At 49.1% G+C, this 17,002-nt stretch overlaps 1 protein-coding gene and 1 long non-coding RNA gene across 5 annotated transcripts in view; one reads left to right on the top strand and one right to left on the bottom strand.

Moving 5' to 3' along the window:
• The first annotated feature begins 2,149 nt into the window (after window positions 1–2,149).
• The window catches only part of PTPN21 (protein tyrosine phosphatase non-receptor type 21), a 76,511-nt gene continuing 61,658 nt past the window's right edge, over window positions 2,150–17,002 (top strand). The window contains exons 1-2 of one of the 4 annotated variants that reach the window (XM_055538834.1): window positions 2,150–2,478; window positions 7,160–7,539. In XM_055538834.1, the coding sequence (XP_055394809.1) occupies window positions 7,360–7,539 (180 nt within the window). In that variant the 5' untranslated portion in view covers window positions 2,150–2,478; window positions 7,160–7,359. Of the gene's footprint in view, window positions 2,479–6,231; window positions 7,060–7,159; window positions 7,540–9,312; window positions 11,273–17,002 lie in introns of those variants that run through there. The other 3 variants (XM_055538838.1, XM_055538837.1, XM_055538833.1) reach the window with 3 other exon arrangements.
• On the bottom strand, window positions 3,577–6,230 carry LOC129621898 (uncharacterized). Its single transcript, XR_008699809.1, has 2 exons — window positions 6,004–6,230; window positions 3,577–5,731 (listed from the first exon to the last, which is right to left on the bottom strand). It is a non-coding gene; the product is annotated as an uncharacterized LOC129621898 (long non-coding RNA).

The raw sequence follows: 17,002 nt of genomic DNA, 5'->3' as shown, positions 1-17,002 counted from the left end.
CCTACATGAAACAATTTTTAACGTTCTTGCCAAGTGTGGGGATCACTGTGGAATGGAGTGGTGAGCAAGTTGTCTTGGAAGCCGAGCCTTGAATTGAGGCATGGAGAGCAACGGAAGGCTTAGACAAGCGGAAGGCGGGCAGGAGGTGCTCTGAGCCAGGAGACACGGCTCATCAGGGGGCCTTAGGGGAGAGGAGAGAAATGTGGATGGTCAAAGAAGCTGAGGCTGGTTTATAATTAAGGCCCAAGGTCAAGCAGAGCAGCTTAGCTGTGAGGGTCCACTGGGAGTGATAAACCCCAGGGAGCGGTCAGCCTAGCATTAACAATGGAAAGAAGAGAGAGCAGAAACCAGAGGCACGGAGACCACCCTTGTTGCAATAATCTAGATGTAAAATGATGAGGGGTGAAGGTTTGGACTAGAATGATGGCGGGGAGGTGGCATTCAGGGACAAAGAGGAAAGAAAGCATTCCTGAGACATTTCAAAGGAGGAAGTAGCAAGCAGGTCTTGAGGATAGGCTGGGGATGGAGAGAAAGAACACTCACACATAATGTCAGTCTTTCTAGTTTATGAGACCAGAAAGTGACTCATTTTCTCTTTTCTTTCCTTGCACACACATTGACCCCCTCATGGCATCCAGCTGAAATTCAGTTATAAGCAGAATTTATTTTTTTCCCAGTTGAAAACGTGTAATCTTATTTGCTTTGAGCTCCATTACCCAACCTGAGTCTTGCCTGGGGTTTGTTCTCCCATAGCACTTCTAGGATGAAGCTTTCCCCTTAGGCCTTGTTAGTCCTGTGTGTGGTGTACAGGTTTATCACCCACTAAACCTTTTGAGAGCAGGGACCATGAGTAAGTACTCAATAAGTGTCAGTTAACTGTTGAAGAAATGAAATCTAAATGAAATTTAACATACGAAAGCTTTCCAGGGGCTTCCCTGGTGGTCCAGTTGTTATGAATCTGTGCATCATGGCTGCAGGATCCCACACCCCTGCCTTGCAGATGGCTGCTGCAACTAGAAAAAAAGTCCACAGGCCGGAAGGAAGACAAAGCTTTCCAGAAACAAAGCTAATTTAAAAATAATTTACATTAAATTTACATAACAGAAGTTTCTCTGCTCCAGTCACTCAAACCACTGGCCAAGTACGAGCGAAACACCTATTATGATGGTGTTAGGACCACACAGTCTTATTCCTTGGCTTAAGTGTAGACTGCAATAATAATAATAATAATGATGCAGTGTAATAATACCATATAATAATAAAAGTTGCTATTAGGGGTCAGAATGAAGCACTTCAGTATGTTTTACACAAGTTGCTGGATAGTGATTATTTTCATTATTTCACAGGACATGAGCAGGCACAGAAGGTTAAGAAATTTGCAAAGGTCCTCCAGCTAGTTAGCGTTGGCAGCTGAGATTCGAACCCAGACAACTGGACTCTGGAGTTCGCCTATCCTTAAAGCGCCACTTTGGACGCATGAACATACAGCTCTGCTGAAGACCGAAAGGTTATTTGAGGCATATCAATCTTTTTGGAGGCTTCCCCGGTGACTCAGACTGTAAAGAATCTGCCTGCAGTGCGGGAAACCGGGGCGCAATCCCTGGGTTGGGAAGACCCCCTGGAGAAAGGCATGGCAGTCCACTCCACTATTTTTGCTTGGAGAACCCCATGGACAGAGGAGCCTGGTGGGCTACAGCCCATGGGGTCGCAAGGAGTTGGACACGACTGAACGACTTTCACACACAATCTTTTTTAGGGGAAGGGGACTTTGCCACCCCGTATACCAATCCTTCCCACCCTGTTATCAATCCTTTTTTTATGGAGTATGCCCTTAGACGATAGCAAGGGAGAAGAAATAGACTATTTGAACAGTTTTCAGACATGTAGACGAGTAAACGAACAACTCCGGCGATAATACCCTTTTACCGATCACCTAGTAACGCGGGAATAACACCCTTTACCTGGCACCGAAATGTTACCCCCTCCTCTCATTTTTATTAAGGCCTCGCTTTATTTGGAAACTCTTAAAATAATCGGTCATATGATTCAAACAAGCAGCGGCGCGCCCCCTCCCCGGCGGCCGGGCGCAGCTGTCCGCGCCTCCCCCGCCCGCATTCCAGCCCTCTGAGGTCACGGGCCGCCGCCGCCTCTCCGGATCCGCCCGCCCGCCCGGCCCGGGGGAGGGACGCCCGGGCCCGGCCGCCCCGCTGCTCCGGCCGCGCGTCCTCCGGCTGCCCCGCCCGCGCCGGGCCTCTGCGTGCGGCGCCGCCGGCCCCAGCTGCGGGCCTCCGCCCTCGGCGCGGGGGAATGCACCGCGGGCCGGGGCCGGGGAGACAGGAAGCGAGGCGCGTGGGGCCCGTGAGCGCGCCGCGGCGCAGGCTGGAGTGCGGGCGCGGCTGCGGCGGCAGCGCGGCGGGGCCCTGCAAGGCGGGCCGCTGAGCGGGTCGCACGGCCCCGAGGATGAGGCGGCGGGAGCAGGTGAGGGCGCGGGGCCCGGGCCCGCGGGGGGGAGGCGGGGGCTGAGCGCGGGGCTGTGTCCGCCAGCCGGCACCCCCGAGTCCGGGGAGGACGCGTCCCGGCTGCCCAGACCCGAGGCAGGGACGAGCGTAACAAAGAGAAAACTCTTCCAGGCTCTCTTCCACTTGAGGCATTTGCAGAGGGGTCTTGAACTTGTATTCGGAGCTCCTCGGTTGATTGTGAGCGGCTTAATTCTGCATCGGGGCTTTAGAAGTCTTAGGTATGTTTGTGCCTGTCGGAATATTAAGTGCGAGATTTGCCAGATAACTTTGGCGAGAAGGAGAGGAACGAAGGACGGTTTCGTGGTGATGGCTTGTTTTGCTTTTGGAGTAAAGAGTGTTTACTCTGGAAAAAAGAATTCTTGGGTCTGCAAATTCCGACTTGTGATTTCTGCAAATCCTGATTAGACTGGCCGCTTTTGGCATGCCCGTCTTATTTTCTTTTTTGCTGAAAAAGCCCTATAATAGCGTATGCTCGCAAACGCGTTCAAAATACTCCGTGTGCGCCAGGTGACAACCGCTGTATGCCTAAGGGTTGCTGACAGATTTTTTTTAACTTTGGGGTATGATAGAAAATTTATTCTTAAAGTAGTTGTCTGTCGTTTCCAGCACATTTTATTCTCGAGTTCTACGCATAAATGTGTTCTGGACAAATATGCGTTGGATTTAATGCTATATATCTATTCATTATTCTAAGAATACACTTTTAGAGATTATTTTATTTGAAAGCATCATTAGTAAAATTACACGTAATGAGGACTCTAGCAACAAAGCGGAAAACTACAGGATTCAGAATTTAAAAGTGTATTTGAGAAGCCTCTGAGAGGGGATGTAAAAACATTAAAATGAATAAATACCTCAGTCTACCTTTTGAATCCTTGAACATGATTAATATATACCTATTTTTTAAATTTCAAAACAAAGTGATCTTGTAGAGAAACAAAATATCTTAGTATATTTTCCTGCAAAAGCTAGTTATGAATGTCTATTTAGTAGTTAATCAGTTAAGACTTCAGACGCAGCTACCTTTCAAATTATTTCATATTATTTTACACCTGAAACAGACACCCCTCCAAAGCATCTTCAATTTCTACTCCTCTATTCAAACATTCGTAACTTTATGACAATATTTGGTAGCAAATACTGTACCTAACTGAAAATTGTGTAAATTGTTTCACGCACACACACCCTTCCATTTTTTCAATTACTTTTTATATAACATCTACCAAAATAAAAAAGAGAAAACGTTGGCTTGTCTTTATACTTGATGCAATAAAATATTTCAAACTCAGGGACAGCAAAGTTTTACTCTGCTTCATCAGAGCTTAAGTTGATAATTATATAATGTAACATCTACTGCCTTCAAGGCGTAATTCTATATTTGCAGTGAAGTGAATACTATGTTTGAACATCCCCAATACAAATTTTCATCTTTCCTCTGTACAACTTAACTGTTCTGTTTCCAGTTACCATAATTTGTATGTAAAATTTAAATTCATTACCTTATCTCTTGATAGGGTATTTAGCATATCTATCTATAAGGGTATCTATAATCTTTTAAAATTTATACATGCATGGCTCATAGGCATTTTTCTAGTTGAAAGCTTATTATTTCAGGTTCTCACTTCTTGATTTTTTTTTTACTTTTCATTTTGTCTCAACGAGCTATTTGGTTTATACCCTGACACAAACAAGAGCACTGAAAACTGCAGGTGGAGCCCATGTCTTTTCATAATATCTATTTTCTATTCCCTTCTTTAGTAAGGTGCTTTTACCTTCCAGAGGGACACAGCAAATGCTGTTAAATTAACACAGTGGCTTATGCACTTCTAGTTTTCTTTCTTCTTCTGGCCTTTTCCGTCTATTTCCTGTTTTTAACTTTTATTTTTCTGGCTATCTGTGGATAACCAGAGCTCAAACAAACAAAACCCAAACCCAGACAACAAAAGCAGAAAGTCGTGGTTGGGTCCTTATTAGAGATACAGCCATGTATGTAGTTATAGCATGCTTGTAATCTGCTTAAGAGCAAGGACGGCTTAGCAATTGATTCCTTTTAGACTTTCTGTAGGGCTTCCCTCGGAGAAGGCAGTGGCATCCCACTCCAGTACTCTTGCCTGAAAAATCCCTTGGACGGAGGAGCCTGGTGGGCTGCAGTCCATGGGGTCGCGAAGAGTCTGAGCGACTTCACTTTCACTTTTCTGCATTGGAGAAGGAAATGGCAACCCACTCCAGTGTTCTTGCCTGGAGAATCCTAGGGATGGGGGAGCCTGGTGGGCTGCCGTCTATGGGGTCGCAGAGAGTCGGAGAGGACTGAAGCGACTCAGCAGCAGCAGCAGCAGCAGCAGGGCTTCCCTGCTGGCTCAGCTGGTAAAGAATCCGCCTGCAAGGCGGGAGACCTGGGTTCAGTCCCTGGGAGAAGGAACGGCCTCCCACTCCAGTACTGTGGCCTGGAGAATCCATGTACAGTCCACGGGGTCGCAAAGAGTCGCACACGACTGAGAGACTTTCAGTAGACGTCTCCACAAGGCCCACTGGGGGCTTCCCCGGTGGCGCTAGAGGTAAAGAACCCGCCTGACTAATGCAGGCAGAACTAAGAGACAGGGGGGTCGGTCCCTGGGTCGGGAAGATTCCCCTGGAGAAGGACTGGCAACCCACTCCAGTGTTCTTGCCTGGAGCATCCCATGGACAGAGGAGCCTGGTGGGCTACAGTCCATGGGGTCGCAGGGTCCAACAGGAGTGTTGGACTGCAGCGACTTAGCACACACGCCTAAAGGCCCGCTCCAGGGCCTTGTCCTCAGAGGCGCAGTCCACTTCAGTGAGATGGAATTCTAAAGCGAGGTCTGCCAAAGCCTAGTCTAAGAGCTAAACGCTGGTTCTCCTCACCCCCGCCGCCACCCCGGCCCAGCCCTGAGAGCCCATTACCTCTGCGGCTGAGGCGCAGTGGGGGAGGCGAGACCGACGAGGGCGAGTCTGGGGTCGGCCCCCGGCTCAGCCCGCCCCGCTGTGAGGCCGAGAGAGCGCCGCTTCTCCCGAGGACCGGCTTCCGTGTCCGCGGGGGCTGGCGCTGCCCCTCCGCGCGGCGGTTCCCGGCCCCGGCGCAGGGTAACCAGCTGCGACCGAGTCCAAGGCGGCGTCCTCGGAGGCAGCCTCTGTTCAGAAGACGACGGAGGGCGGGGGCTGTCCCGGGATTCTGGCCATATCTGCGATTTTGTCGACTTGTTGGGGTGTGGGGGGGGGGCGATTAAAAAAAAATCCTGTCGGTGTCAAAGTTCCAAGCTGCCGCTCAAGGCCGTCTTGCTTCCGCCCAGGACGCTTCCGACCCTGCGACCCCATGGACTGTAGCCCACCAGGCTCCTCTGTCCATGGGATGCGCCAGGCAAGAACACTGGAGTGGGTTGCCAGTCCTTCTCCAGGGGAATCTTCCCGACCCAGGGACCGACCCCCCTGTCTCTTAGTTCTGCCTGCATTAGTCAGGCGGGTTCTTTACCTCTAGCGCCACCGGAGAAGCCCCCAGTGGGCCTTGTGGAGACGTCTAGTGAAAGCAACCAACTGGCGTGCTTAAAAAGGTTTTACGTCACGTGTTTGGGGTGTGGTGGGGGCAGTTCTGAGGTAAAGGGACCCGGCTCAAACCGCACGCGTGTCTGCGGGGGCTCTAGGCGGGTGCTTTAAGCGTTCCCTCCGGCGTCAGCCCGAGCCTGTCCGCCCTCCGGGAGCGTCCGTTCGGAAACGCGGCGGCAGGCGGAGGGTTCCGGCGCCTCCGAGGCCGCCGGTTGCCCGGGCAACGCCGCCCACTCTTCCGGGAGCGAGGAGTCGGAGCCCTCGGCGCTGTGGGCCGCACGGGCTCGTTGAGCGCAGTGCTCGCGTCTTTATCTCGGGATGGAGTTCGAAACCTCGTCCCGCTCCTCTTCAGGGCTGTGGCGCCGCCTCGGGGAAGGCTCACCGCCTCTAGGCGTCCCCACCCGGAGACGGGCGAGGGCCGGGCTTCTCCGAGCTGACAGGCTTCTGCTTGGTAATCCGGTCAGCGGCGCGTGTAGAGTCTTTTACAGTTTGTTTATAAATAAATCGAAATGGTGACGTAAATATCTGTAAACCGGGAAGTTCTGCAAATGCCTGTTAAGTGTTCACCTCATTTGAACCTCACAGCTGCCACATGTGACGGGATGATTCCATTCGGGTTCGGCATTAATTTGCCTAATTGGGACTTGAACGTAGCTCTTTTGGAGGTTTGTTTTTTATTTTTTTGGCAATTAACTCATTTAAGGGCTAAAGATACAGTTGGAGTATCGGGGAGCCAAAAAGAGTTAACTATGAAAAAACCCCAAAATTTTAGGAAAGAGGACCACTGATTCTCGCTACTAAATTTGGGGCTATCGTGCCAGCCCTTGTCTCGTTTCGTCCTGAAGGCAGCCGCACGCGGTGGCTACTATTTGTGGAATTGAATGAGGGGTGGAGTCTGACCCGGGGCCTAACACACCTCTGCTGTGAAACTTCTCCAGCCCCTCCCAGATCCTTCTAAGGCCTTTCCCCCCCCCCCAGAGGGAAGGTAAAGCTTATTCCTTAGATACAGCTTTTATTGATTTTTATTTTTAAAAACAAAGCCGGAGTTGCTGTCGCCCCTGTAACCAGCGTCCCTCTCTCCCCAGCACTGGCGTGGGAGCTCCCATCACCTGGTCTTTGGAGACTCGGTTGCTTTTTGATGGCAGCAGCTTCTGGGTGAGCAGTCGGAGACTCCGCAGTGCTCTTCCTGTCGGGACGGGATCGCTTTCTCTGGCCATCAACACCCCTGGAGTGCTGGCGGTGCTGTTCGCTTTTTACCCCTTCCAGCTCTTGAAGGGAGAAGAAGATGCCACTACCATTTGGACTGAAACTGAAACGCACGCGGCGTTACACCGTATCCAGCAAGAGCTGCCTAGTTGCCCGGATCCAGCTGCTCAACAATGAGTTCGTAGAGTTCACGCTGTCCGTGGAGAGCACTGGCCAGGAGAGCCTGGAGGCTGTGGCCCAAAGACTGGAGCTGCGGGAGGTAAGCCACCCCCCCCCCCCCACCCCCCGCAAAAAAAAAAAAAAAATTAAACTGCAGGCTGCTGCTGCTACTGCTGCTAAGTTGCTTCAGTCGTGTCCGACTCTGTGCGACCCCATAGACGGAAGCCCACCAGGCTCCCCCGTCCCTGGGATTCTCCAGGCAAGAACACTGGATTGGGTTGCCATTTCCTTCTCCAATGCATGAAAGTGAAAAGTGAAAGGGAAGTCGCTCAGTCCTGTCCGACTGTTAGCGACCCCATGGACTACAGCCTACCAGGCTTCTCCATCCATAGGATTTTCCAGGCAAGAGTACTGGAGTGGGGTGCCATTGCCTTCTCCAGCCGAATTTTGCTCCTTCCTTCCAAGCTACTATAAATGCCCGCTGGCTGTGTTTTCTCAAAGTACCTCCCTGGCCAGGATTATCTGGGGCTTCCCTGCTGGTAAAGAATCTTCCTGCAATGCAAGAGACCCAGATTCCAGCCTTGGGTGGGGAAGATCCCCTGGAGGAGGGCATGGCAACCCACTCCAGCGTTCTTGCCTGGAGAATCTCATGGAGAGAGGAGGCTGGAGGGCTACATACAGTCCATGGGTTGAAAAGAGTCAGACACCGCTGAAGTGGTTTGCCACACAGGCGCTAGGATAACCTGAGTTGAGCTTGTGAGCCCCTCTCCCTGTGAGGAGGGAATGAAACAGAACAAAGAGGACTTTTCTTGGGGATGCCCCTTAAAAGAACTGGAGAGGGTTGGATGGCATCACCGACTCAGTGGACATGAGTTTGAGTAGCTCCGGGAGTTGGGGATGGACAGGGAGGCCTGACGTGCTGCGGTTCATGGGGTCCAAAAGGGTTGGACACGGCTGAGCGACTGAACTGAACTGAGATGAGGTTTGTTTTTTTTCCTTACACATTTATTTATTTATTTGGCTGTGCCAGGTCCTAGTTGCAGAGAAGGCGATAGCAACCCACTCCAGTACTCTCACCTGGAAAATCCCATGGACGGGGGAGCCTGGTGGGCTACAGTCCATGGGGTCTCGAAGAGTCGGACACGACTGAGCGACTTGACTTTCACTTTTGATTTTCATGCATTGGAGAAGGAAATGGCAACCCACTCCAGTGTTCTTGCCTGGAGAATCCCAGGGACGGGGGAGCCTGGTGGGCTGCCGTCTATGGGGTCGCACAGTCGGACACGACTGAAGCGATGCAGCAGCAGCAGCAGGTCCTAGTTGCGGCATGCACGATCTTTTAGCTGCCATGGGTGGGATCTAGTTCCCTGACTAGGGATGGAACTCCGGACCCCTGGGTTGAGAGTGTGGAGTCTTAGCCACTGGACCACCAGGGATATCCCCACAATGCCTGAGTTTTGAAAATGTTTATATGTTCTCCCAAAATGTAAACCAAAATGAAACAGGAATGCATGTTGGCATCTGCGTGAAGAAGCCATCTTGGAAATGGGTCCTTTCAGCCCCCAGGCATCCGGCAGACACCTAGGCAGGTCCTGCCCAAATTCTTGACCCACAGAACTGTGAGCAAGATAAAATAGTTGTTTTAAACCACTTAATAAAAAAAAAAGAAAGGAATGCGTTTTGGAGTGTCCAAGGAGTTCTGACCTTGTAGTATTGATCCCACATGGGTCATCCTGATTTAGTAGCCATGTTTGTTCATTTGTTCAGCATTCAGTGACTCTTTTGCGCGTGCATGCCTGCGTGCTTAGTCACTTAAATAGCGTCCAACTCTTTGTGACCGCGACCTTTTGGACTGTAGCCAGCTAGGTTCCTCTGTCCATGAGATTCTCCAGGCAAGAAGACTGGAGTGGGTTGCCATGCCCTCCTTTAGGGGATCTTCCCAACCCAGGGATCGAGCCCGAGTCTCTTACGTCTCCTGCATTGGCAGACAGGTTCTTTACCATCTGAGCCACCAAGGGAAGCCCTTTGTTTTCCACAGGTCAAGCCAAATTTTGAGAGACATGTTTCGGTTTGAATTCGTGGTTTCTGCATCAGTTTAGTTGTTTAACCTTAGGTGAGGAATGTGACCTGTCTGAGCTCTGGTTTCCTCATCTGAACCACGGGGTAACAGTGATGCTAACGCTCGGAATGACTGTGTGATTTAATGTGCATGTAACGCCATAGCTCTGATAACTATAGTCTGTTACAGCAATCATAGGATTTTCCTGGAAAAGCCCTAACCCAGCCTAAAGGAAGCTGTGGCGTCCTCAAGCATCCACATAATGTCTTGCATTTAAAATGCTATGTAAGGCCTGTGAAGAAAAGGGCTCTAATTAAACCCAGGTCTCTTCTGGTCTTTGGCTGCCTGTTTCTGGGGTAAGAGAAAGAGGGAAAAGCTAGTTATTTCACTTAAATGCCTATGTTAGGGTCTAAGTCAAGAATAGATAAACTGCCCCTGGTGAGCATCCCATCATTGCATCAGTCAGTATTAAAGACATTAAGGGCCAAGCACATTGAAAAAGACCCTGATGCTGGGAAAGATGGGAGGGCAGAAGAAGAAGGGGACAACAGAGGATGAGGTCGTTGAATGGCATCATCTACTCAATGGACACGAAAGGGAGGGGAAAGTCGCTTAGTCATGTCTAATTCTTTGTGACCCCATGGACTGTAGCCCTCCAGGCTCCTCTGTCCATGGAATTCTCCAAGCCAAAATGCCAGAGTGGGCAGCATTCCCTTCTCCAGGGGATCTTCCCAACCCAGGGATTGAACCCAGGTCTCCTGCATTGCGGGCAGATTCTTGACCAGCTGAACCACCGGGGAATTCCAATGGACATGAGTCTGAGCAAACTCTGGGAGGTGGTGAAGGACAGGGAAGCCCAGCCTGCTGCAGTCCATGGGGTCACAAAGAGTCGGACACGACTGAGCAACTGAGCAGCACATATAGGTACCAGGAGCTCAGCCTGGCGTTGGTACTGGTAAGAGATAGGCACAAGGCACGTGATAATGAGGGAAGCAGGAGGTGCTGTAGACGTTAGGGAGAGGCAGCGGAGGGAAGGCTTCCTGGGGCGAGTGATGTCTGAGCTGGGCCCCGAAGGATGGGGCGGGGTGGTCAGTCAGGGGCTGGAAAAGAGTGGCCCCACATGGCCAGAGACACGAGGCAGGTAATCTGCCTGGCACCTGGGGAGGCAGAGGTAACGCTGCAGACCAGGGTCCCCCCAGTGCGGGGTTCTTAAGGTTTGGGGCTTGTCCTGCAAATGAGGAAGTTAGTGAAGAGTTTTTATTTTTTAACTTTATTAAAAATAATTGATTTTTTTTTTTTTTGGCCACACTGAGAGGCATGCAGGATCTTAGTTCCTAGACCAGGAATCAAACCCATGCCCCCCCTGCAGTAGAAGCATAGAGTCTTCACCCCTGGACTGCCAGGGAAGTCCCAGTGAAGAGTTTTTTAAACACACACGTGAAACCCTGCCGCCTCAGGAGAAAATGATTTGAAAAGAGCGGTTGTGGTGCAGATAGCAGTCACTTGGATCTGGATGGGGCTGAGGAGGAGTGAGCCGAGTCTGGAGATCTTGGGGATCTACCTGTCAGGTGCGGAGGGACTGGCCAGGGTCCAGGTGGATCCTAAGGTTTCCGGTAAATGGTGGGGATCGCCCCCGAGGGAAGAAACGCAGAAGGAAGAGCAGGCTGGAGGGGAGTTGGCGGAGGCGTGTGGGCCGCTGGCCTCCGACACTCTGAGCTTCCCGCCCCAGTTGGAGACGCTGAGCAGGCAGAGCATGCGCGGGTCCGGAGCTCAGGTGAGAGGAACCTTAGAAGGAAAGGAAGTGCAGCGGCCCGAGAAGGGGAAAGTGAACCAGAAGAGCCCGCCTCAGTGACTGGTCCTGCCTGCTTGCGTTTATTTAGTCCCGACTCTTGTTCCCTTCACCCATTTTTCCTTTTTTCCTTTTTTTTTTTTCTCCCCTGTGGTTTCTTTCTCATGCACCTGGTCTGCCTATAACCAGTAGAGTCAATTTCTTGAAGAACTGTGGTTAATTTATTAGTCACAATGAATTAACTATGGTTAATATGTTAAGACCTGGACAGCCTTATAAGCACAGGTTGAACTGAGCCCACAGGCATTGCTTTGCTTCTCTGTTAGTCAGGAAGCCCAGAGATGCTGCCATCCCTTGTTTGCGATTATCAGACTCAGAAACGAGCAGCTTCATCCAGCTGTGGGTATATGATGAGAGTGATTTTTTAACAGAAAGGAAGAGTGCTCTAGGTGGGAACAGGTGTGACCCCTAGAAAATGTCTTGCCCCCGGATGGGCTGTCCCACCATTTCCAACATTTTAGTACAGTCATGGTCAGAAAGTTAGTTTGTATAGCAAACTTTTCAAAGCTTCAGAAGCTCTGCTCTGTAGGATATAAACAGGTGGCTTAGGCCCAGGCCTAATTCTGCCCAATGACTGTTGAGAAATCATCTGAGTCAGGGCAGCGGCTGTTCTTACTTTGTGTCCATACATCACTCATGAGATTCAGTCAAGAGATAGTGGTTTGTTATCTTGCACTAGTCTCCTGTCAAGAAAGCTCAGAATCATAGCATGTAGATTTGGCTGATAAGATTTTGCTACTGCCCAAATTTAAGCTGGTAGCATAAATCTTTACTTTCTTTGATAGTTGAATATCATTTCACTTCTATTGTGAATCCGCCTGCAATGTAGGAGACCTGGTTCGATTCCTGGGTCAGGAATATCTGCTGAAGAAGGGATAGGCTACCCACTCCAGTATCCTTGGGCTTCCTTGGTAGCTCAGCTGGTAAAGAATCCACCTGCAGTGTGGGAGACCTGACTTTGTTCCCTGGGTTGGGAAGATCCCCGGGAGAAGGGAATGGCTACCCACTCCAGTATTCTGGCCTGGAGAATTCCATGGACTATTCTATGGGGTCGCAAAGAGCTGGACGTGAGTTTCACTTTTCTTTTTTCTATTATGACAGTTACAAGGGCTATACAGTAATACCATTATAACGCTATACCTGGCAGCTTCAACTGTAGGGTAGTATTTTATTTCTTAAGCTGAATGTGTGATTAAATGATGTTTGTCAGTCTTCATAGTTTTTTTTTTTTTGACCATGTGAGATATTTGATAGTACATTAAGGAACTAAAACCTAAAAGGTTAGTATATTTATATCCACTATAGTTAACGTGCGTTGTCAACTTTTTTCTGAACCCACTGTATTTGAGCTGTGAAAAGTGGCTTTTTAAAATGAGGGGGGCGGATTGCTGCAGGAAAACATTGCTGTTCGTGATAGCAACAGCCTCTCAGAGCTGTTGAAATTCCTTGCATGTCCTTGAGTTTCATAGCACTGTTTCAAGAGAGGCTGTCAAAGTTTTTACAGAATTTAAGGGGAATTGTGAAAGTGTGTGTTACCGAGGTTTGATGGAGGTGTGAGACAAGAGTGTGCCACCCACGGGGCAGTGTTGAAAGGATGTTGCAGTCTAGAGCGCGATGGTCAGACCTAGGCCTGCTTCAGAGGGTAAGCCCTGTGTCACCCCAGCTCAGTGGGAATTTGTAAAACCAGGATGCAAGTGCAGTCATGTACGATGAGATACAGAATTCCGGTGTCTCACCGTGAATTATGATGCGGGCTCTGAGTGTGTGTGCCCTCTGGCTAGGCCAGGATCTCCCCGTGGGCAGGCCGCTGGGAGTCAGAGCAAACCGGACAGTGCTTGGTGAGCGTGGAATCAGAGGGGAAGCTGCCCGGAAAGCCTCACGTGTGTCTTCCCAGGGGAGCGGCCGCGCCCGGGACAGTCGCGGCGTCCTGTCTGGGCCGTCCCGGCCGGCGCTGCCTCGGTCGGCCTCCTGCGCGGGCCGGCCCGTCGGCGACTGCTGAGGCGTTGGCCGCTGCTTGGAAACGCCTGGGCTTGGTCCCGCTGTTGCCACCTACCAGATGTGTGCTCTTGGGCCAGTTTCTTAATTCCCAAGCCCAGCGGCGTTGCATCTGTGAGCTGGGGCTGATACTGTTGCCTCTGTGACAGGGGTTGTGAGGATACAGTCTTAGCTAGAAACCTCAGCAGAGCACCTGGCATTTAGGAGACTCTCCAGGTGTTACTCTGCAGCGCCGTTGTTGGTGTCTGTGACTCCCGTTTCCACGCTACGCTGACTGACCTCTTCAAACGAACGCCTTTCTTTCTTTTATAAGTGTCTTTGCTTCTTCCTTTTACTAAGAGAATACATGTTTGTTTATAAAATGTTCTTATATCGATAGTACAAATAAGGAAAGTGGCCACTGGTAATGGCACTTCTTACCTTACTAAACAGAATTCTAGTAAAGCACTGTAATTTAGCAGGTATATTGGAACCTCTGTTTTCCTGCAGGGGTAATTAATTTGTACAGCATCACTGCCCACAAACAGAGCTTCAGTAGGTCTTTACTTCTCTGTTTCTTCCCTCTTGCTCTCAAACTAACCTCTAGGATTTAAACAAACAAACAAAAATGAAATTTTGACTTAAGGTTTATATTTTTTCTCTAAGGCACGTCTTTCTCAGCAATTCTTTTAAAGCTTATATTACATTTGATAATCACATTTTAATTGTGCTCTCCTGTGTTTTAATTAGATTCATTGCAAAATATTATTTATTTTCTTAAAAATTTTAATTCATTTATTATCTCGGCTGTGCTGGGTCTTCGTTCCTGCATGTGGGTTTGTTTTTTCCTCTAGTGTGGCGAGTAGGACCCCCCCTCCAGCTGGTCCAGGCTTCTCCCCGCTTGCAGTGGCTTCTGCTGTGGAGCGCGGGCTTCGGGGCGTGCGGGCTCGGTGGTTGCGGCTCCTGGGCTGTGGAGCTCAGGCCCAAGGGCTGTGGCGCGCGGCTCAGCCGCTCTGGTGTGTGGCGTCCTCCCGGCTCAGCCGTCTTCCCATGTCTCCTGCACCGGCAGGCAGGTTCTCAATCGCCGAGCCACCAGGGACGCTCCCTCTCTGCAGCTTCTTGCTCAGCAGACTGCCCTTGCTCCATATGCTTTTAATCATTGTGTGTGTCTGTCTTCATTCGTTGATACACATTCATCGAAACTCACTAGGCACCCTGTGCCCGGGTCCTGTGCCTGGGGTCGCAGTTTATGGAGCTTCGGAGGACCCAGAAGAACTGGTTTCTACCTCCCACCCCCGCCTCACGGTACCTCACATTCATATGATCCAGCCATTCTCCTTCTTGGTGTATGTCTTAGTCCACTCAGGCTGCTCTAACGAAATATCACACATGGCGTGGCCCATAAACCACAGAGAGTGATCTCTCACCCTTCTGGAGGCTGGGGGTCAAAGGTCAAGCTGTCGCCTGGTCAGGCTCCACTGAGAGCCCGCCTCTCTGGCTGGAGGCTTCCTGGTATCTCACTGTGTCCTCACAGGGCAGAGCAGGGGAAATGTAATTTCTTTTATAGCATGTCTGTCTTTATCTTAATGTTCTTATTCAGTTTAAATTTGCATTTGGTTGGAGTTTTTAAGTTTTTAGATCTCCAGTTAGGAAAACAGGACGTTTTAAAAATCCTGGAAGCCTTCTGGGGACTTCCCTGGTGGTCCAGTGGTTAAGACTCTCATTGCTAGGTCTGGGTTGGATCCTGGTCAGGGAACTGGGATCCCACAAGCCCCGTGGCACAGCCAAAAGAGAAAAAAAACAAGCCTGGAAAGCTTTTGAAGATAACGTTTTCATGCTTCTACTGTGATACATAATGTGTTAGTTTTATAGCTTAAGTTTTAGAGGGCAGTTTTCTTTCAGCTGTTTGTGAATATTTTGTGTAGAGGGAACAAGGATCCCCATTGTTTTCTGCATGTATAGCATATATACATAACTTTTCCAAATAACAGTTTTCAAATGGCTACTAAGCACCCCTAAGGTTACCTCTGAAGCACTTTATTAAAAAAGTTAAAAAGTCTAGCAAAACTTAGAAGTTCTCACTATGGCCTCTCATTTTAAAATTATAATTTGATATTTGGTTACTTTGTTCTGATTTATCACAGATATTCAGAAAATTGTATTTGAAATGCATCACACACGTGCCAAGTTTTTACTCCTTGGTCTGTAACCTCCGTCACAGTAGGACTGCTGTATCACCCGTGTCTGAAGTGGCGCCTGCGCCTCCTACTGTGGGCTTCCGCAGGGCTCAGCGGTAGAGGACCCACCTGCAGTGCCAGAGGCAGCAGGCTCCATCCCTGGAAACATCTCCTGGACAAGGGAATGGCAACCCATTCTAGAATTGTTGCCTGGGAAATCCCATGGATGGAGGGGCTTGGTGGGCTACAGCCAGTGGGGTCGCAGAGAGTCAGACACGACTGAGGGAACAACACGACCACCACCACCCTACAGTGCGTGGTTGCTGAATCAGTGTCTGCTTAGTTTAAAAGTTAAGGTTCTTGCTTTGAATTTAGACTGATAAGCAGAGACCACAGTTCAGTCAAGTCAGCCTTTATTTGCTGTATGATTTTACTTCCTGGAGAGAGTTGAACATTTACAGACTTTGAGCAGAGGTAGCAGAGAACCTCTTTTCTTTAGACTTTTTTCTTTTTCATTTTGAGATTCTTCTGAAATACTTAGAGCGTGTGTTTCAGAGGCTGTCTGGGATGAGATTGCTCTGTCGGGGGAATGGCAGCTTCTTTGCTGAACTTTAAACCGATTCTTCTCACAGTGTTTTCTGGCAAATGGGGACATTTTTTGGCTGCGGGATTTGTTGGAATCGAAGAGGAATGGAGCATTTAATACAAACCATTGCTCTCAAGCACTACTTTAGAAAGTGTTCTTGGCCATCAGAGTGTTTTATTTTAAATTAGCGTCTTAGGTATTCCAAATATCCACTGACCTTATCTTGACTGTTACCTGAGTAGGCCTCAAGAATTTAATGCGCATTTCCGTCTGTACTAGCTATTTTCATTTGGACTCTAAAAATAGCTGAAATACGTGTAAGGTATTGTAGAGTACCTGCAAACTTTTTAGCCTTTGGACTGAGCATTTACTCATTCAGGTATGTAAGTTATAAAACAGTTAAGGTTGAGTTATAGACAAGGATCAGTAAATATTTTAGTTTGATCTATTGGACCATCTGAAGCAAATTTAAATCTTAGATTGGCCTCTCTATCTAAGTAAAGAAAGCTTTCCAAAGTCCGAACTTGATTATAAATGAGCAAGGATTTTTCTTGATTCTTAGATTTTTCTGTTACTTCTCTTACTTGGTCTAAATAATTAAAACTAGTCATATAAGTAAGTAGAGGGATTTTATGTACAAACACGGAGATATTATGCACTTTACAATAAAGTATCACACAAGTTATTACAGACTTTGGACAGCTGTTTACTCAAAGAAACGGAGTGTTCAGTCTTCACTGAATTTCTAATAAATTTAGGGGCTCACGGTCTGAGATGTTCTGCCAGTGCTGGATTTTTCACCTGAGACATTGGCGATGTCCTTGAATGTCTCTCACCAGTGGTCTGTCCCAGCAGTGTGGTCTCGTGACCATATGGAATCGAGAGCGAATTTGCTCGTATACAGAGGTTTGTGAGTTG

This window comes from Bubalus kerabau, chromosome 10 (genome assembly GCF_029407905.1).
Source record: "Bubalus kerabau isolate K-KA32 ecotype Philippines breed swamp buffalo chromosome 10, PCC_UOA_SB_1v2, whole genome shotgun sequence".
Lineage (NCBI taxonomy): Eukaryota > Metazoa > Chordata > Mammalia > Artiodactyla > Bovidae > Bubalus > Bubalus kerabau.
This window is presented reverse-complemented; position numbering and strand designations above follow the sequence as displayed.